Source organism: Phocoena phocoena, chromosome 3 (assembly GCF_963924675.1).
Source record: "Phocoena phocoena chromosome 3, mPhoPho1.1, whole genome shotgun sequence".
Taxonomy (NCBI): domain Eukaryota; kingdom Metazoa; phylum Chordata; class Mammalia; order Artiodactyla; family Phocoenidae; genus Phocoena; species Phocoena phocoena.
Window position 1 is genome coordinate 117,953,990 of NC_089221.1, and position 22,123 is coordinate 117,976,112.

General features: G+C 35.1%; 1 protein-coding gene across 4 annotated transcripts in view; it reads left to right on the forward strand.

Moving 5' to 3' along the window:
* ANKHD1 (ankyrin repeat and KH domain containing 1) overlaps positions 1-22,123 on the forward strand; it is a 114,439-nt gene that overhangs the window by 22,080 nt on the left and 70,236 nt on the right. For 3 of the 4 annotated variants that reach the window (XM_065874076.1, XM_065874077.1, XM_065874079.1), the window contains exons 2-7: positions 836-989; positions 5,182-5,338; positions 6,059-6,206; positions 6,941-7,088; positions 8,689-8,922; positions 10,826-10,920. In XM_065874076.1, coding sequence (XP_065730148.1) covers positions 836-989; positions 5,182-5,338; positions 6,059-6,206; positions 6,941-7,088; positions 8,689-8,922; positions 10,826-10,920 — 936 coding nt within the window. The remainder of the gene's footprint in view (positions 1-835; positions 990-5,181; positions 5,339-6,058; positions 6,207-6,940; positions 7,089-8,688; positions 8,923-10,825; positions 10,921-22,123) is intronic. The other variant, XM_065874078.1, reaches the window with a different exon arrangement.

The following is a 22,123-nucleotide window of genomic DNA, read 5'->3' on the forward strand; positions in this document are numbered from 1 at the left end:
ACTTAGTTGCTCCGCGGCATGTGGGATCTTCCTGGAGCAGGGCTCAAACCCGTGCCCCCTGCATTGGCAGGCGGATTCTTAACCACTGCACCACCAGGGAAGTACGGCATGTGCTTTTTAAAGCATTTTGATACACATTTCCAAATTGCTTCCCAGAAAGGTTGTGCATATTTTATTTGGTAAGAAAATTTAGAATTAACTTGATTTGAAATTAGAGGGTTGCATGTTTATTTTCGTAAGTTGATTTTGCTTATAGGATTCATTTCAACAAATATGTATTGAATAAGTACTATGTACAAGGTATTCATAGGCTCAGAGGATAGAGCAGTGAACAAATGACTATGATGATTCCTAACCTAATAGAGTTTTCCTGTCTAGAGCAATTAGGATATTTGATAGTGGGTTAAATCTTCTTTAGTTTGTCAGAATTGAATATATTAATTGGAAGAGAGGAGAAACGATACTTTAATGACCTATTTATGCTATCTAGGCTTTCTACTATCTACTCCTGCATACATCTTCCTAGGGCCTCTGTTGATGTACTTGTTTCATTTAAAAAATGCTGCTTTTCAGGCTCTGTGGTAGGCACAGAAGATTCATTGCTCTCCAGGAAACTTTAATCTGGTGTGTCTGGGTTATATCTGTAGTCGTGTCTGAAGATAAGTAGATAGTCAGGAGGCTCCCTCAAAGTCCCTCCCTATAACCCCCTGTTTCTACAATAATTTATTTGGTTATATTTGAATTCCACATCAGAAGTCATATTACCTTAAATTGCTGTTATTCTAACAATATTAAGATCAGCTTCATGGATATTGCATCTTTAATTCCTAAACAGGTTGAATCATTTATTTTGGACCAAGAAGATCTGGATAACCCGGTGCTGAAAACAACATCAGAGATATTCTTATCAAGTACTGCAGAAGGAGCAGACTTACGCACTGTGGATCCAGAGACACAGGCACGACTAGAAGCATTGCTGGAAGCAGCAGGTACTTTATTTTCTCTTTTTCATCTTTTTAAAAGACTCCAGGGAATACCCTCGTGGTTCAGTGGTTGGGACTCTGCACTTTCACTGCCAAGGGCATGGGTTCGATCCCTGGTAGGGGAACTAAGATCCTGCAATCCACGTGGCATGGCTGGAAAAAAAAAAAAAAAGACAAAAAAAAACCCCCCAAGACTCCATCTCTATACAAAGTTATAAAAGATTATCCCCAAATTATATATGTTATATAAAATTTGAAATCTGTAAAATTTGTTTTGTTTTTAATTTCCTAAAGAAAATGTTCACATTTTATGTTTAAAAAATTCTTGGTTGAAAGTTCTCAGTGAGTGATTTCTAGGCTCAACACTAACTTTGTTTTTAATTGAAGCATAGTTGATTTACAATGTTGTGTTAGTTTCAGCAAAGTGATTCAGTTTTACACATATATATATTCTTTTCCATTATGGTTTACTACAAGTTATTGAGTATAGTTCCCTGCTATACAGTAACATTTAATCATTTTTTAAAATTTTATTTATTTTTAGCTATGTTGGGTCTTCCTTGCTGCGCGTGGGATTTCTCTAGTTGCGGCGAGTGGGGGCTATTCTTCGTTGAGGCGCACAGACTTCTCATTACGGTGGCTTCTCTTGTTGCGGAGCATGGGCTCTAGGCACGCAGGCTTCAGTAGTTGTGGCACGTGGGTTCCGTAGTTGCTGCTCGCGGGCTCTAGAGCGCAGGCTCAGTAGTTGTGGCGCATGGGCTTAGTTGCTCCACAGCACGTGGGATCTTCCCAGACCAGGGATCGAACCCGTGTCCCCTACATTGGCAGGTGGATTCTCAATCACTGTGCCACCAGTGAAGTCCCAAGACATATATATAGTATGTTAGGAATGTGTTTATTTTGATGATTCTTTTTATTCCTTTAACTTTCTCCTCTTATGAAAAAGCATAGGTAAAATTTATAGCAGATTGACTTTTAGTCCATCTAACGTGTCTTTTTGGAACTGACCGAAACTTAAAATTAGATTGAACAAAACAATTTAAGTATCTAGCAGAAGATGGTTTAATTTAGAGCAGACGGTTTAATTTAAACCTTCTTTAAAAAAAGTTTCCATTGCAGGGGGCAGAGGTTTGATCCCTGGTTGGGGAACTAAGATCCTGCGTGCAGTGCAGTGTGGCCAAAAAAAAAAAAAAATCACATTAGCAATTGCTTTGGTGTCCCTCCCTTCTTTGGATTTATTGTGAGTCTCCTACTTTTGATTTAGGAATAGTCTATGTAAGATTCCTGAAATAGGAGTGCCATGGCCACCCCATATATAAAAATTTTTTATTTTAAAATTTTTTTCCTGTGCTTTAGAACCAGCTTAGAGCAGAGAGAAATGTGGAGAAAATGCATTTTTCTTCTCCTTGTCTTTTCTGGACTAAGTTACTTTCCTTCCCTAAATCAAGCTTTGTTTACTGGTGATAGTACATCTCCTCTCTAGTTTAGGCTGACATTTCACTCATACTGTGGGTACTACTCCAAGACCCCTAATTAAGGATTTTAAATCTATTTCTCTTTTTTCTGGCCACCTCATGAGTCTCACTCAGGGATGGCTCTTTTCTGCTACATTGAGCATTTTTCGTTAGGTTCATGGTTAAGTATAAGTACTTATATACTTATACCTTATACAAGATATCTTAGAATTGCTTGCTTTTCTTACCTATATTGTGAGAGAGAAAATAAACCTTGAAAATCATGTCTTCCAGGAGGTGTGAGAAATTACTGAATTTTAAAATTTTGTGTGTTTTGACAATTTAAACTCCAGGCATTGTTGGATATGATATTTATCCAAAGAAATTGTCAGATGTTTTTTAAAATGATGTACTCCTTTGAAGCCCTGTGCAAGTCAGTTGGCTTAATGAATACTTTTTTGTTCATTAGTATTTTCATTTGCTTTTTGGACATTGTGTTGAGCCTATAACATTTAAGACTTATGCATTGTTTTCAATTATGAGAATGTGTTAGACGTTACTAGGCTTCTTAAGAAGATAGAATTCTTAATGCTATTTTAACCAAAAAAATGGAAGTTGAAAATATTTTTTTCTTTAAGATTCTTTGAGATTTTTAAAGAAAATTAAGAATTAAGGGCGGGCTTCCCTGGTGGCACAGTGGTTGAGAGTCCGCTTGCCATCGCAGGGGACACAGGTTCGTGCCCCGGTCCGGGAGGATCCCACATGCCGCAGAGCGGCTGGGCCCGTGAGCCATGGCCGCTGAGCCTGCGCCTCCGGAGCCTGTGCTCCTTAACAGGAGAGGCCCGTGTACCAAAAAAAAAAAAGAATTAAGGGCATTTCAAGAAGAATTTTTAACAAGTCTTTTCTAAATTATAAATGTAATATATAAAATAGCTAAAACAATATGAAATGTAGTCAGTAGATTTTAAGCCTGCCCATTGTAAAGGTTTACATATACTTCCAGACTTTCCCTTGTAGTTATATAAATACATGTATATGTTTGAATATACATGATTTTTTAAAATGAAATTATATCATATTATACAAAGTATAATTTTCTTTTTTTCACTTAATTTATTGTGGCCATCCTTCCATAACAGGATATGTTGATCTTTCTCCTTCTTTAAGGGTAAGATAATATTCTGTTGCTTGGATGCACCACAGTTTATTTTACCAATGGCTTATTGAAGGATTTTTACGTAATTTCCAATTTTTTTGATATCACAAATAATGCTGTAGTTCATATCCATGTATATCTATAACTTTTCTTGCTTGTGCAAGTATCTTCATAGGACAGATTCCTAGAAAGTGATATTGCTGGGTCAGAGGATATTTTTGCATTCAAAATTTTGATCGCTTTTATCAAAGTGGTCCCTCAAGTTTATGCCAGTATACATTCCTATCAACAGCTTTCCTCAGTCTTCTTTTGGTCAATTTCATAGTTTGTGTTCATTCAATATTATCAATAAGTTGTGCGGTAGCTCTTTATAAATGATATAAATTCATTGGGTGTTAATTTTTCCAGTTTTTATTTTGCCTTAACTTTATTTATGGTGTCTTTAATTATATAGAAATTTTTATTGGAATTAAAAATGTTTAATATCACATTTACTAATTTTTTACTTTATAGCTTTTGTGATTTGGTCTCATGCTTAGAAAAACCTCCTCTACATCAGCAATAGAAAAATACTACATAGTATAATAGTACTTTTCAGATTTCATTTAAGTCTACCTGGTATTTATTTTTGTAAATGGTGTGAATTTGAGATCTTACCTAATTTTCAAATAACCAGTTTCTGAACAATATTTATGAAATAAGCCCTCCTATATCCACTGATTTGAAATGTCACCTTTATCATATATTGAATTCACAGATGATCTAAGTTCTTTTTTTGTTTGCCGCTATTACATATCCTTGATAAAATTATCTTTTTTCTTTGCAAGTATCATACTATCATACTGTTGTAATTGAATAGCATCACAATATATTTTTTATCTTATTGGGCAAGTTTCCCTTTTTTTGTTCTATAAAATTTTATTGACTGTTTCTCATTTTCAGCAGTAACAGGTGGTGATATTATCAACAAAATTTTGTTGCAGTAGTCACTGATTCCTCACTGAATCTAGAGAAAAAGATTTATTGGCAACTTAGACTTACCATATTGTGAGTTCTGTAAGGACAGGAACTATGTCTTATTCCTTTCTGTCCCCCTAATGTCTGGCACATCATAAGCACATAATAAATACTAAATATGAGAATTAATTTATTTTAATTTACACTCTTGCCCCAGAAAATGGTTCTAGGTGGCTGTTCAATCAAAGGAAGAAACTGTTGGATTGTTTGTTTTAATATTACAGAATAGCCCCTTCATTAGTACTGAAAATAGATAGGATCCTATACTAGAGATCTTATGCTGTGATTGTACTTTGATAGAAATCTCATTCATTCATTACAGTAAGCATCATGTTAAGTTAAATTTGGAGTTAGGTAGAGGATAAATTAGTATTATGTGCACTGTAAAGATGAAAAGACTAAAATATAGGTGTTATGCAATGGCCTTTTGACATTAGTGACAAAATTGAAATTATCAGCTTTGCATATGGAGATTATGCCATTTTGCCTTAGAGAATAGTGTTTAGAAATGTAATTACAGTTTACACATTTATGCTTTTTCTTTCCCTGAACTGATGGATGCACACTGAAGGAATTGGCAAATTGTCAACTGCTGATGGTAAAGCCTTTGCAGATCCTGAGGTACTCCGAAGACTGACATCTTCAGTAAGTTGTGCACTGGATGAAGCTGCTGCTGCACTGACACGGATGAGAGCAGAAAACAGCCACAATGCAGGACAAGTAGACACGTATGTGTTTAATGACTTCTGCTGGGTATTCAATTCAATATCTGGTTTTCATTTCTGAGGAAGTTACTTATTCTAAAGGTTATAGTAGGAAACTCTAAACTGACTGCCTGAGTAATAATAAATGAAATGGGTTGTTTATGCAATAATCTAGGTCCGTGTTACTCAAATATGGTCCATGGGCTAGCAGCGTCAGCATCATAGAAATTCAGAATTTCAGACCCCATCTTGGATCTATTGAATCAGAATCTACCTTTGAACAAGAAACATTGGCTATTTGTATGCACATTAAAGTTTGAGATTCACTGATTTTGTTAGTCATTCTGCAGTAAAAATTTTACTTAGATTTTTACCTTCTATTTCATCTAGTCACCTCACTGTTATCAAATAAAATTTTAAGACATAGGATTATATCCCAAATGTCTTTGGGAATCATTACATTAGTTTAAAAAATTGTGCATCTAATGCTGTATAAAGTTTATTTAAAATTTAATATGAGAGTATGTTAGGACATTTTGAAAGATAAAAATGACAGCTGTTTTCATATTTATTTATTGCCTTTCTGGCTTGGTTCACATACATGAAAAATTAGTATTGCAAACAAATATTCAAATAATTTTCTTCTTACCATATCAGATTTTTCTATATATGACTAACCGTATATATTTAATGTAACTCGTTGTCATAGGACCTTGAGTCTTTCTTTGTTGGTTTTGTTTTCAGTCGCAGTCTGGCGGAGGCTTGTTCAGATGGGGATGTGAATGCTGTTCGTAAATTGCTAGATGAAGGCAGAAGTGTAAATGAACATACAGAAGAAGGAGAAAGCCTGCTGTGTTTGGCTTGTTCAGCCGGGTATTATGAATTAGCACAAGTAAGCAGAAATAATCTTTAGTGATCAAAATTGTAGAAGAGTTTTGATGTTTTATTTTTATCATTAATAAAAGAAATTATCATTAGAAGCCAAGGTCTTTCCTTTTTGGCAGTAGGTAAAATAGAAACTGATACATAATTAATTTTTGTTGTCTGTACATGCAATTTGGCATGGTCTGTTTTTTTCTGCCACTTACTCAAAAATAGTCCTAATGAATAAGGAAAACATAGAAATAATAATAATATTTTAAACTTGCCTTTAGAAATAATATACAAGTATAATGAAAGATATTGATTTATTTTCATTTCATCTAGATTATCCCAATTCTTTTAGTTTTTTTTTTTTTTTTTCTTGTTAGAGCAATTTTGGGAAATAGCCATGTGTTTACCAGTTAGTTTGTGTCTTGTGAGTATAGTTTTGCTGTTCTCTTGCTAAATAATCCTGAGCATAACACTAATTCTTTGACAGGAGCAGTTAAATTGTATAATTGGATGGTTAATGTGATTACCTACTTTACTTAAAGATTACTATGTAATGATATTGTAAAATATAACATCTAACCAGGTGTTTTGAGCAGTGAACATCATTGGCATATTTTCCCAAAAGGTGATTATTTTTTATTTTTCCTTGCCTCCACTCTAAAAGAATATCTTCCCAGATTCAATATATTCTTTAGAAGTAATGTTAATAGTAAGAATTGACAGTTTCTCTCTGTGTGCATATGTGTTTTAAAGGTATTGCTTGCTATGCATGCTAATGTTGAAGACAGAGGGAATAAAGGAGATATAACCCCCCTAATGGCAGCATCCAGTGGAGGTTATTTAGATATTGTGAAATTATTACTTCTTCATGATGCAGATGTCAACTCCCAGTCTGCAACAGGTATGTAGAAAAATGATGTGTTAATTTTAGGAAAACAAATTGATATAAATAACTATAACCTGAGAGATAAAAATTTGATTCCTAGGGAAAACTGGTTGTAAACATACAGAAAAATCATAGCCCTTGTTTAGAATCTGTGAGTAAAATATAGATTAATTTGATATCTTTAAAAGTCTTTGAAACACTCTTACATTCTGTTTGGTCAAGATTGAGAGTTTTGGGCTTCCCTGGTGGTGTAGTGGTTGAGAGTCCGCCTGCCGATGCAGGGGACACGGGTTCATGCCCTGGTCCGGGAGGATCCCATATGCCTAGGAGCGGCTGGGCCCGTGGGCCATGGCCACTGGGCCTGCGCGTCCGGAGCCTGTGCTCCGCAACGGGAGCGGCCGCGGCGGTGAGAGGCCCGCGTACCGCAAAAAAAAAAAAAAGGTTGACAGTTTTTTTGCTGGGGGCAATTTCTTTTTTGCCACAATATATATAATGTACAAAGAGGCAAATTTATGAACTGTATCTTTCACAATTCTTTATCTCATTTAAATACAACTCCCTTATATAGATTAACCTGAGAGTCAAAACCCTATAGAGTTTTTTCTGTCAAGTGTACAGAATGCATTTACTAATAAGATATTCTGCTGCAGCATGAAAGCTACTCTAGTAAGGTTCTTTATAAGCCTTGGTCATATGTCTTGAGTTATAGCTGTACATTTAGTAATGAGATTCCTTGGATTTAGTGAGGCAAGCACATGGCTTAAAATACAGTTTCAATAATGAAAGTATATCAGTCTTCCATACCATTAAGTATATATTAAATGTAGCCTAATTTATTTTTTAAACGACCATGACTTCTTAGAAAGGATTATAGGTTACTTTGCTGACCACCTTGTCTAGGTCATAGTAATATTAATATCCTCCATGTCTGAGACTGTTAAATAGTTGAATTCTGAACAAATTGGGTTTGAAATGATAGTTTTCTTGCTGAACCTTTAAAACAGTCTTCTTCAATCTCACACTGTTGGATGGTTAAATCATCTCCCTACTCCCTTTAATAAATAAGAGTCCTCAAAACAAAATCAGGAAAGGAATAAGTGGCAAATCAGGGAATAATGACCTTTTAAATAAATTTTATTTTGAAGGAATTATGCTGAGAGGGATTTATATCTGTCTCCCTGGGTCTCATAAATGTAGACTAAATGAATAAATGTGTAAAGATAAAGGAGAGGTAAAAGAAAATTAAGAAATGAATGTACATAGAAAGAAAATGTTAAGTGTTTCTAAGTTGTACTGTGTTGAAAGAAAAAGCAATAACTTTGAGTGGTACATTAAAATATTTTATATGAAAATATGTTGGAAATGATTTTTCAAGATGGCACTTAATCTTATTTTACAAGCTAAGGAAATATGGAGAAAGGTAAATTGGTTTGTTTATAATAAGCCTTTTAATTAGTGAAAAAATTAAGATGATGCTTCTAACTAATACAACAAAAAAATGAGATAATAGTTCTAGTGGTTTATGTAAGGTAATTGAAGAGATAGAACTAGAGCAGTAGTATAATCATAATTATATCAGTTTTATCATAATTTTTAATTTCTTTTTCTTTTTTAGGAAACACTGCACTAACTTATGCCTGTGCTGGAGGATTTGTTGACATTGTGAAAGTGCTACTTAATGAAGGCGCAAATATAGAAGATCACAATGAAAATGGACATACCCCCTTAATGGAAGCAGCCAGTGCAGGTCATGTGGAAGTTGCAAGAGTTCTTCTAGATCATGGGGCAGGCATCAACACTCATTCTAACGAATTCAAAGAAAGTGCTCTTACACTTGCATGCTACAAAGGTACTCTATAAATATATATATGTTTATAGGGTTTTTTTCATAGCAACTTTGAATATTTAAATATTTGAATATTGAGTATTTGAGTTAATTTTATATTTCTTATACTTTCCCTGTGCTATAAAATTATCTAGCTTCTAAGAGATTATATAGAAAGTCCATTTTAGCATGTATTTCCTGAAGTATAGTTTCATAGTATATGTTTTTTTATTATTTTAATTCAAATTTATTCAACTAGCTATAAGGTCAACCAAAACTCTTAGCACAGACTTAGAGGGTTTCCATTCTTTAATAAGTTTTGTTTTATATGATTTTTCCAACCTTTATTTTAAAAATAATACACACTCAATAATAATCACACTTGATATAGAAAACCTGAAAAACACAGAATAGTGTAAAGAAGTTTTACAATGACATGTAATGCTACCATCTAAAGATTTAAAAAGCATGTAAACAATATTTTAGTATATTTACTTCTAGTTTGTTTTTTAAGTACATTTATAAACAAATATATATACACTTGACTCTTACAACATGGTTTTGAACTGCACAGGTTCACTTACATACAGACTTTTTTCAGTAAGTGTGTACTATAGTACTAAACAATCCAAAGTTGATTGAATCCTCAGATATGGAACTATAATCAAAGATGGTAGCTAGGGCTCCAGCAATCCATATTCTAGGAAGGATGAAGAGGGTAAGGGCAAAATGAGGAATGCCTTCCAACTTAGTAAGCTACCTTTAAGGAATCTTCCTAGAAGTTCTGCCTTATAAGTCCCTTTTACATCTCATTGGCTACACATAGTAGCAAGGGAGGCTGGAAAATGTAGTCTTTTAGTCAGGCCTGTTGCCACTGAGATGAAATCGGGAGTTCTGTTATTAAGGAAAAATGAGAGAATGTATATTGGGTAGGAAACTAGCAATCTCTGCCAAATACATCAAATGGATGCACCATAATTGCCTATTGTTGGACACTTGCATTGTTCCCAGTTTTTCACTATTATTAAAAACACTGTGATAACATCCTTGTGCAGACATCTTTGCCTAATCTCTGATTATTTCCTTAGGATAAATTCCTGGAAGTGGAATTGCTGGGTCAAAGGGTATGGACATTTTTAAGGCTTTTGATACATATTGCCAAATTGCCTTCTAGAAAGGTTGAACCAATTTACACTCCCACCAGCAGTGTTTGAGAGTGCCCTTTACCCCACCCTACACCCTCACCAACACTGGGTATTATTCTTTTTAATATTTGCCATTTTGATAGTAAAAAATGGTGTCTTATTTTAATTTGCAATTTTTTAATAGGAAGGTTTAATATTTTTTTCATCAGTTTAATATTCATTTTCATTTCTTTTTTTGAATTACCATTTCATGTCCTTCATCCATTTTTCTACTGGAGTGTTTGTCTTTTTCTTATTGACTATTATAAGGCTTTTTATATACTAAATATATCAGGAGGGTTGAAATTATTTTGAATGGAGTTTTCTCTGCCTGCTCATTGCCACAGTGAGTTTATGGTTATTATTTTAAAGCTTTTTTTCTGAAAAATATGATCCAAACATACTTTACCTGGCATTCTATTTGATTTCAGTGTTTTGATTTATATTTTATACAGAGTAAATCAAAGAATAAGTATTATTACTTTATTGCTTTACTTGAATTAATGTGCTTTGAACTAATTCAGTCTTTAAAACCTAGATAAGACCTTGACGAGAGCCTGCTTATTATTTTGGATTGGCTTTGTAAAATTGTCATTGATTTCTTTATTGAACGCAAAATAAGTTCTCTTGTAAATTTTTGTATAGACACCTGAAAGAAAAAGATTCCCTATTTTAATACTTATATATTAAATCGATAGTTCTTGAGAAATATAGTTTTAAAATTTGTGTTCTTTTTTTTAAAGGCCATTTGGATATGGTTCGCTTTCTGCTTGATGCTGGTGCAGATCAAGAGCACAAAACAGATGAGATGCACACTGCCTTAATGGAGGCTTGCATGGTAATTTTAAATTGCACTCACATGAGATTTTGTGGGAAGAAAGGGTCATATGTGTTTCAGCCTTTGAGAATTATTTGTATTCTTTTGGAAAAATCATTATTATGAGATGGTAAAGATCTTGAAAATTTTGTACATTATCAGAGAGGGAAGGGGGAGTTTACGATGTTTTGTTTATCTTTTGATAGTAAATCTGTTAATGTAAGAAATCATACAAAAGGCAGGCTTGGCTATGTCATTTTCAACACACTGATGTACTTTTATTTTCTTCCCAATTCTTTCATTATGGTAAAATACACATATCATAAAATTTACCATGTTAACCATTTTTGAGAGTTATTAAGTATATGCATAATGCTGTGCAACCATTGCTACCATCCATTTTCGGAACTCTTTTCATCTTTATAAAACTGAAACTCTGTTTCCATTAAACAGCAACTTTCCATTCTCCACTTCTTCCTATTCCTTGTGATCACCATTCCACTTTCTGTCTCTATCATTTTGACTACATTAAGTGCCTCATATAAGTGGAATCATACAATATTTGTCTTTTTGTGACTGACTTATTTCAGTTAGCATGATGTCCTCAGGTTCATCCGTGTTGTAGCATATGTCAGAATTTCCTTTGTTTTTTAAGGCTACATAATATTTTATTGTATGTACCACATTTTGCTTATCCATTTATCCACTGATGGACACATGCATCGCCTCCATGCTTTAGCTATTGTGAATAATGCTGCTGTGAACACGGGTGTATAAATATCTGTTTGAGTCCTGTTTTCAGTTCTTTTGGATATATACCCAAAAGTGAGATGCCTTGATCATATGGTAATTCTGTTTTTAATGTTTTGAGGAACCACCACCATACTGTTTTCCACAGCAGGTGTACCATTTTATGTTCCCACCAGTAGTGTACGAGGGTTCCATTTTCTCCACATCCTCACCAACACTTGTTATTTTCTGGGTGTTTTGGGGTTTTTTTTAACTTAATTTTTATTTTTTTGGCTGCGATGGGTCTTCATTTTCGCGCGTGGGCTATCTCTAGTTGCGGCGAGCAGGGGCTACTTTTCATTGCAGTGCACAGGCTTCTCATTGTGGTGGCTTCTCTTGTTGCAGAGCATGGGCTCTAGGCGCATGGGCTTCAGTAGTTATGGCACATGGACTCAGTAGTTGTGGCTCGTGGGCTCTAGAGCGCAGGCTCAGTAGTTGTAGTGCATGGGCTTAGTTGCTCCGCGGCGTGTGGGATCTTCCCGGACCAGAGCTCGAACCCATGTCCCCTGCATTTTAAGGCGGATTCTTATCCACTGTGCCACCAGGGAAGTCTCTTTCTTTTTTTTTTTTTTTTTTTCTGATAGTAATCATCCTGATGTTTATAGTTTTGATTTTCATTTTCCTCACTGTAGGTTTTATTTGCATTTCCCTAATGATTAGTGATATTGAGCATCTTTTCATGTGCTTATTGGCCATTTGTATATATTCTGGAGAAATGTCTATTCAAGTCATTTGCCCATTTTTTAATTAGCCTATTTTTTGTTGATGAGTTTTAGGAGTTCTTTATATATTCTGGATATTAATCCCTTATCAGATACATGATAAATATTTTCTCCCATTCTGTGGGTTGCCCTTTTACTCTGTTGATAGTGTGCCCTTTTGTGCACAAAGTTGTTTGTTTCTTTTGTTTTTCTTTTTCAAAAGTTTTTAATTTAAGTTCAGTTTATCTATTTTTGTTGTTGTTGCCTGCGCCTTTGATGTCATATCCAAGAAATCATTGCCAAATCCAATATCATGAAGCATTAGTCCTGTGTTTTCTTCTCAAAGTTTTATAGTTTTAGCTCTTATATTTAGGTCTTCGATCCATTTTGAGTTAATTTTTGTATATGATGTTAGTTAAGGGTTAAATTTCATTCTTTTGCATGTGGATATCCAGTTTTGCCAGCATCAGTGTGGAAAAGACTGACTTTTCCCATTTGAATCGTCTTGACACTTGCCAAAAATCATCTCACCAATCATTTGACCCAGGTTTATTTTTGGGCTCTATTCTATTCCATTGGTCTGTATGTTTGTCTTTAAGCCAGGATGACAAAGTTGTGATTATTGTAGCTTTGTATAAGTTTTGACATCAGGAAGTGTGAGTCCTCCAGCTTTATTTTTCTTTTTCAAGATTGTTTTGGCTATTCAGGGTTTCTTTAAATTGCATATGAATTTTAAGATGGTCCTTTCTATTTCTGCAAAAAACTCCATTGGGCTTTGATAGAGATTACATTGAATCTGTAGATTGCTTTGGGTAGTACTGACATCTTTTTTTTGCGGGGGGTTGCCTGTGTTGGGCCTCGTTGCTGTGCACAGGCTTTCTCTAATTGCGGTGAGTGGGGGCTACTCTTCATTGTGGTGCGTGGGCTTCTCATTGTGGAGGCTTCTCTTGTTGCAGAGCATGGGCTCTAGGCTCACGGGCTTCAGTAGCTGTGGCACACGGGCTCAGTAGTTTTTTTTAAATGGGACTTATACAATTTTTAAAAATTAATTAATTAATTTGGCTGCATTGGGTCTTAGTTGCAGCAAGTGGGCTCTTCGCTGTGGTGTGCGGTCTTCTGTCTAGTTGTGCGGGCTTAGTAGTTGCGGTACATGGGCTTAGTTGCCTTGCAGCATGTGGGGTCTTAGGTCCCTGACCAGGGATCAAACCCACATCCTCTGCATTGGGAGGCAGATTCTTAACCACTGGACCACCAGGGAAGTCCCAATCATGTGTTTTTTTCCCCTTATTCTGTTAATGTGGTATATTACATCAATCAGTTTTCGTATGTTGATCCATCCTTGAACTCCAGGAGTAAATCCCACTTGGTCATGGTGTATAATCCTTTTAATATGAGTTTAAGTCTTACCTCCTCTTTAATTTTGGGGGGAAGAATTTGAGAAGGATTGGAGCTAATTCTTCCTTAAGTGTTTAGTAGAATTCACCAGTGAAGCTATCAGGTCCAGGGGTTTTCTTTGTTGGGAGACTTTTTATTATTGATTCACTCTGCTTACTAGATATATGTCTGTTTACATTTTTTACTTGTTTGTGATGTAGCCTTGGTAGGTTTTGTGTTTCTAGGAATTTGTCCATTTCATCAAGGTTATTCAATTTGTTGGTATACAGTTGTTCATAGTTCTCTTTTATAATCCTTTCTAGTTCTATACTATCAGTAGTAATATCCCCTCTTTCATTTCTGATTTTAGTAATTTGAGTCTTCTTTTTCTTAGTTCTTCTAGCTTTGTTGATTTTGTTGATCTTTTTAAAGAAGGAGTTATTGGTTTCATTGATTTTTCTCTCTTGTTTTTTAGTCTTTATTTTATCTCTGCACTAATCTTTATTATTTCCTTCCTTCTGCTAGTTTTGGTTTAGTTTGTTCTTTTTTTTGTTTCTTTAATTGGTTTCTGGTTTATATGATTTCTTAACCTGATTCTAGATTTAACACAGTTATGATTGGGTATGTTTTTGGAAAAGGACAGTAACATGTAACCCTAAAGTAATGTATTTGGCTTTAGTGTTATTACTGATAAAACTCTAATTTTGGAGGTAACAGACATCTTTCTAAAGGCTTTGTAGCTGCATATTAAAACCTGATAAAGTAAATTGACTAATATAATCTATGGATAACCTAGAATGCATTTATTTGCTTCTTTCCAGGATAACCTAGAATTAGATTTATCATGCAAGCATTTTGTATCAAAGAGAAATATTACCTTTAATGCTGTCAACATAAAATCTTTAGGTTAGAACCTTAAGTCAGTCTCTTTATTTCATAACTGAAAGAACTGAGAAACAAAGAAATTGGGTAATCTTGTCCCAAAACATGCAGAGTTAGATAGCAGATGTTGGAGTCCTAGGCACACCACAATCAATTGTGTAGGTTGTGCAACAGTATGTGGTAGCCCTTTCTAAGTCTAGGTCTTCTTTTTTCAGCTGAGTGTTTTTGCCACTAACGTTACCCTGACTCTTATATAAACCAAATTTTAAAAATAAGAATATTTGTTAGAAAAATCATAGAAAAAATTTTGACACTAAACATGAAATATTTTACATATGCCAATAATTTTTTACTAACAGTTGCAAAATCTATTTAATGTAAATTTTCTGTTGATAGCACAAATTTTCCAAATAAACATGTTTCAAAGGATATTACTTAGCAAATATATTCTTTTGTTGATAAAACAGTGCTGGATTCCAAAAATGTATCCAACGTATTTGGTCATAGATCAGTCCAGGAACCATTTTTCTTCTACATCTGTAAGCACTTAGATATCATAGATATATGTATATCTGTGAAGCATACATCAAATTCAAAGAAATCAGAGCAATCTGAGTTTTTAAGACAGGTTTAATGACAAGAAAATTACCTGGAAGTACAAATGTTTTTTGAGATGTGATTAAGTAAAGCACTTTTTTGCCTGTGTTACTTCCAGTTGTATATTACTGCATAACAAATCACTCAAAACATAGTGGCTTAATACAATGGCCATGCATTATTTTTTATGATTCTGTGGGTTGATTGGATGGTTATTCTCTTTCTTTTCTTTTTTTTTTTAAATTTATTTATTCATTTATTTCTTTTTGGCTATGTTGGGTCTTTGTTGCTGTGTACGGGCTATCTCTAGTTGCAGAGTGAGTCGGGGCTACTCTTTGTTGCGGTGCTAGGGCTTCTCATTGCAGTGGCTTCTCTTGTTGCAGAGCAGGGCTCTAGGCGTTCAGGCCTCAGTAGTTGTGGCTCGTGGGCTGTAGAGCGCAGGCTAAGTAGTTGTGGTTCATGGGCTTAGTTGCTCTGTGGCATGTGGGATCCTCCTGGACCAGGGCTCAAACCTGTGTCCCCTGCACTGGCAGGCGGATTCCCAACCACCGTGCCACCAGGGAAGTCCCCGCATTTTTTAAATTAATTTTTATTGGAGTATATGTTATTCTCTTTCAATGTGTTGTTTAGTTTTAAACGTTTGAATGTTTGAAAATTTTCCTGTTGTCTGTTAATGGTTTCTACTTTGATTACATTCTGATCAGAGAACACACTCTGTATGATTTGAGTTCTTTAATTCTTGAGGTTTGATTACCATGAGTAAAATAGATAGCTAGTGGGAACATGCTATAGAGCACAGGAAGCTCAGCTCGGTGCTCTGTGATGACCTAGATGGGTGGGATGGGTGGTGGGGGTGGTAGGGAGGTCTAAGAGGAAGGGGATATATGTATACATATAGCTGATTCACTTCATTGTACAGCAGAAACTAACACAGCATTGTAAAGCAGTTACACTCCAATAGAAAAAAAAGAAAGTAAACACCATAAAAAAAATTCTTGAGGTTTATTTTATAGTCAGGATGTGCATATATATTCCATGGGCATTTGAAAAGAATGAATATTCTGCTTTTGGTCAGTGGAGTGTTTTATTAAGACCTGTTGACAGATGGTGGAGTTCTACATTCTTTCTGAATTTCTGTCTTAGCTGTTCTAACAGTTGTTGAGAGGGGGTGTTGAAATCTCCCAACTATGCTTGTGGATTTGTCTATTTCTTCTTCTAGTTGCTTCACTTTTCCCCCACATTTTGGAGCTTTGTTATTTTGGTACATGCCCTTTTTTTTTTTTCCCCTCATCCATTTTCTCAATTTTTTCCCTGTATTTATTTTTGATATATCTAGTAGTTATTTTGAAGTTCTTTTCTTCTAACTACTATATTTGATTCACTTCTGGGTCAACTTTTATTATTTTATATCTTGATGATCAGTTACTTTTTCTTGCCCCTTAATATGTCTAGTATTTTTTTTTTGTAATCCATATGCTGTGGATGATCCATCCCTTTTCAAGGCCCTGGATTATCCTGTATTCCTTTTAAGACTGTTAAATTCTGTTCTAGCAGGCAGTTAAATTACCAGTGAATCACCGTGATCCTATTGAGGCTTAATTCAGCATCATTTTTACTCCTAGGTCCTTACTCTTTGGTCGTAAAAATGTTCACTCTTTGTTTAGGATATATTTCCTTGGGCCATGGTTTGGAAGATGCCCAAAGAGAAAAAGTTAGAGTGAATGGAGGCTAAACAATACACTACTAAATAAACAAGAGATCACTGAAGAAATCAAAGAGGAAATCAAAAAGATACCTAGAAACAAATGACAATGAAAACATGACAACCCAAAACCTATAGGATGCAGCAAAAGCAGTTCTAAGAGGGAAGTTTATAGCAATGCAATCCTACCTCAAGAAACATCTCAAATAAACAACCTAAACTTACACCTAAAGCAGTTAGAGAAAGAAGAACAAAAAAACCCCAAAGTTAGCAGAAGGAAAGAAATCATAAAGATCAGATCAGAAATGAAGGAAACAATAGCAAAGATCAATAAAACTAAAACCTGGTTCTTTGAGAAGATAAACAAAATTGATAAACCATTAGCCAGACTCATCAAGAAAAAAAGGGAGAAGACTCAAATCAACAGAATTAGAAATGAAAAAGGAGAAGTAACAACTGACACTGAAGAAATACAATGGATCATGAGAGCTTACTACAAGCAACTATATGCCAATAAAATGGACAACCTGGAAGAAATGGACACATTCTTAGAAAAGTACAGCCTACTGAGACTGAACCAGGAAGAGATAGAAAATATAAATAGACCAATCACAAGCACTGAAATTGAGATTGTGATAAAAAATCTTCCAGCAAACAAAAGCCCAGGACCAGATGGCTTCACAGGCAAATTCTATCAAACATTTTGAGAAGAGCTAACACCTATCCTTCTCAAACTCTTCCAAAATATAGCAGAGGGAGGAACACTCCCAAACTCATTCTACAAGACCACCATCACCCTGATACCAAAACCAGACAAAGATGTCACAAAGGAAGAAAACTATATGCCAATATCGCTGATGAACATAGATGCAAAAATCCTCAACAAAATACTAGCAAACAGAATCCAACAGCACGTTAAAAGGATCATACACCATGATCAAGTGAGGTTTATCCCAGGAATGCAAGGATTCTTCAATATGTGCAAATCAATCAGTGTGACACACCATATTAACAAATTGAAGGATAAAAACCATATGATCATCTGAATAGATGCAGAAAAAACTTTTGATAAAATTCAACACCCATTTATGATAAAAACCCTGCAGAAAGTAGGCATAGAGGGAACTTACCTCAACATAATAAAGGCCATATATGACAAACCCACAGCCAACACCATTCTCAATGGTGAAAAACTGAAACCATTTTCACTAAGATCAGGGACAAGACAAGGTTGCCCACTCTCACCACTATTAGTCAACATAGTTGAATCCAAATCGGAAAAGAAGTAAAGCTGTCACTGTTTGCAGATGACATGATACTATACATAGAGAATCCTAAAGACTCTATCGGAAAACTACTAGAGCTAATCAATGAATTTGGTAAAGTAGCAGGATACAAAATGAATGCACAAAAATCTCTTGTATTCCTACACACTAATGATGAAAAATCTGAAAGAGAAATTAAGGAAACACTCCCATTTGCCATTGCAACAAAAAGAATGAAATACCTAGGAATAAACCTACCTAAGGAGACAAAATACCTGTATGCAGAAAACTATGAGACACTGATGAAAGAAATTAAAGATGATACAAACAGATGGAGAGATATACCGTGTTCTTGGATTGGAAGAATCAACATTGTAAAAATGACTGTACTACCCAAAGCAATCTATAGATTCAGTGCAATCCCTGTCAAACTACCAATGGCATCTTTCACAGAACTAGAACAAAAAATTTCACAATTTGTATGGAAACACAAAAGACCCCAAATAGCCAAAGCAATCCTGAGAAAGGAAAACGGAGCTGGAGGAATCAGGCTCCCTTGCTTCAGACTATACTACAAAGCTACAGTAATCCAGACAGTATGGTACTGGCACAGAAAACAGAAATAGAGATCAATGGAACAGGATAGAAAGCCCAGAGATAAGCCCACACACATATGGTCACCCTACCTTTGATAAAGGAGGCAAGAATATACAGTGGAGAAAAGACAGCCTCTTCAGTAAGTGGTGCTGGGAATACTGGACAGCTACATGTAAAAGAATGAAATTAGAACACTTCCTAACACCATACACAAAAATAAACCCAAAATGGATTAAAGACCTAAATGTAAGGCCAGACACTATAAAACTCTTAGAGGAAAACATAGGCAGAACACTCTGTGACATAAATCACAGCAAGATCCTTTTAGACCCACCTCCTAGAGAAATGGAAATAAAAATAAACAAATGGGACCTACTGAAACTTAAAAGCTTTTGCATAGCAAAGGAAACCATAAACAAGACCAAAAGACAACCCTCAAAATGGGAGAAAATATTTGCAAATAAAGCAACTGACAAAGGATTAATCTCCAAAATTTACAAGCAGCTCATGCAGCTCAATATCAAAAAAACAAACAACCAATCCAAAAATGGGCAGAAGGCCTAGATAGACATTTCTCCAAAGAAGATATACAGATAGCCAACAAACACATGAAAGGATGCTCAACATCACTAATCATTAGAGAAATGCAAATCAAAACTACAATGAGATATCACCTCACACCAGTCAGAATGGTGTGACTGGTCATAAAAAATCTGCAAACAATAAATGCTGGAGAGGGTGTGGAGAAAAGGGAACCCTCTTGCACTGTTGGTGGGAATGTAAATTGATACAGCCACTATGGAGAACAGTATGGAGGTTCCTTAAAAAACTAAAAATAGAACTATCATATGACCCAGCAGTCCTACTACTGGGCATATACCCTGAGAAAACCATAATTCAAAAAGAGTCATGGGGCTTCCCTGGTGGTGCAGTGGTTGAGAGTCCGCCTGCCGATGCAGGGGACACGGGTTCGTGCCCCGGTCTGGAAAGATCCCTCATGCCACAGAGCGGCTGGGCCCGTGAGCCATGGCCACTGAGCCTGCGTGTCCGGAGCCTGTGCTCCGCAACAGGAGAGGCCACAACAGTGAGAGGCCCGCGTACCGCAAAAAAAAAAAAAAAAAGTCATGTATCGCAGTGTTCATTGCAGCTTTGTTTACAATAGCTAGGACATGGAATCAACCTAAGTGTCCATCAACAGGTGAATGGATAAAGAAGATGTGGCACATACATACAATGGAATATTGCTCAGCCATAAAAAGAAACAAAATTGAGTTATTTGTAGTGACGTGGATGGACCTAGAGTCTGTCATACAGAGTGAAGTAAGTCAGAAAGAGAAAAACAAATACCATATGCTAACACATATATATGGACTCTAAAAAAAAAAATTGTTCTGAAGAACCTAGGGGCAGGACAGGAATAAAGATGCAGACGTAGAGAATGGACTTGAGGATACGGGGAGGAGGAAGGGTAAGCTGGGACGAAGTGAGAGAGTGGCATGGACTTATATATGCTACCAAATGTAAAATAGATAGCTAGTGGGAAGCAGCCGCATAGTACAGGGAGATCAGCTCAGTGCTTTGTGACCATGTAGAGGGGTGGGATAGGAGGGGTGGGATAGGGAGGGTGGGAGGGAGAAGCAAGAGGGAGGAGATATGAGGACATATGTATATGTATAGCTGATTCACTTTGTTATAAAGCAAAACTGGTGCACCATTGTAAAGCAATTATACTCCAATAAAGATGCTAAAAAAATATATTTTTTTTTTATTTAAAAAAAAAGGGAGCATCTCAAATGCTCCCTTCTTTAAGTTATCATAACCCTAGCCCTAGCTTGGTTGCTGTCCAGTGCCTCCAGTTGTTTTATCTTTTTTCCCCAATTTTTATAGTTGTTTATGATAGAGAGTAAGGCCAATCCCAGCTGCTGCTCAAAGGCTAAGACTAAAGTCTTAGAATTTAAAAAAATTCTAATAATGATATTAAGCCTTTAAGAGTGGATTATTCTTTTTTTAATTTCTTATTTTGTTCTTTTTTCCTTTGTTAGAAATAATATTGTTCATTAACATAAAAAAAGTGCTTAGTACAATTCCTCTGTAAGGTATGTACTCAGGATATGTTAGCAGAGTATATAAAGACTCTTCAAAAATTAAATTCAAGCAAAACAATTTCTTGGGAGCCTAGAGAAGCTGGGTGCAATAGTAGTTCCCTGATCTGTGGGCATTCATAAACCCTTATTTTCTTTTCAATTAGAATTGTATATCAAACACCAGTAACTCAATATAGGAATTTGGTTAAAATATATTTTATTTTACATATATTTGAAGTATTAGTAAAACTAAAATTTTAATGTGAAGTCATTTGTTTTTGACATCATGTCAAAAGTGGTTACAGCTAAGTTATTTAGTTAAGTATAATGAAACTCTAGATGGATCCTGAAACCTAATATTTAATTAAGGTTTCTTTAATTAATTCTTTAGTAAGAGAATTGCCCAACCTTATAAAACCTTATTTTTGTACTCAGTCTTTACTTTTCATTAGCAATATTTGGGTCATTTTTGAAATAAAGAACAATACTGTTTGTCTTTATATGCACAACAGGAGTTAAGGAGTTACATAAAATTTTGTAGCATAGAATTTGAAACTAAAGAAATGTATGTATGAAGATAGAGGGATAGAATGGATACACTCCATGAGAATATTAATTTCCTTACTGTCTATGCAGATGGGCTCATGGTAAAATTATTTACAAGTGAATACGACTTATTTTTACATCTTTGTAAAATTCTTTGCCTCATTACAAGTTAGTGATGAGAAAAAATATAGGATCAGTCCACAGGGATTTACCTTGGTGACATAATCCCAAGTGGTAATGACTTCACAGAATTTGTTGTGTTACTTTATGCGAAGTCTTCTTTTCTTAAATAGATCTAACACAGTTTCTACACTTAAACATGACACTTAAGTTTGAGGCTATAGCTATATTTGACTCTGACTGTAGTATAAACAGTAATTATTTTATCTTGAGTTACTGTTGACTATGGATTTAACAATTTTTTGAACTTCAAAGAATGTGGAAATTCAAAATTATTTGGAGTTGTAACTGTATCTCACAAGTCTGATTCTTGTGGAAAATTTTGGGCTTGCTCAAAAGTAAGGTAAAATAATTTTAATGGACTTTTGGTAAGATAGATTTCAAAAATTGTTCAGATGGTCATGGTAATATATATGCCTCTAAGCTGCCTCTCCTTTTTTTCCCTCTTGTCTTTCCTCAATCTCTTGCTTTTCTTCTCTCACTTAAAAAATATCAAAACAAAACAAA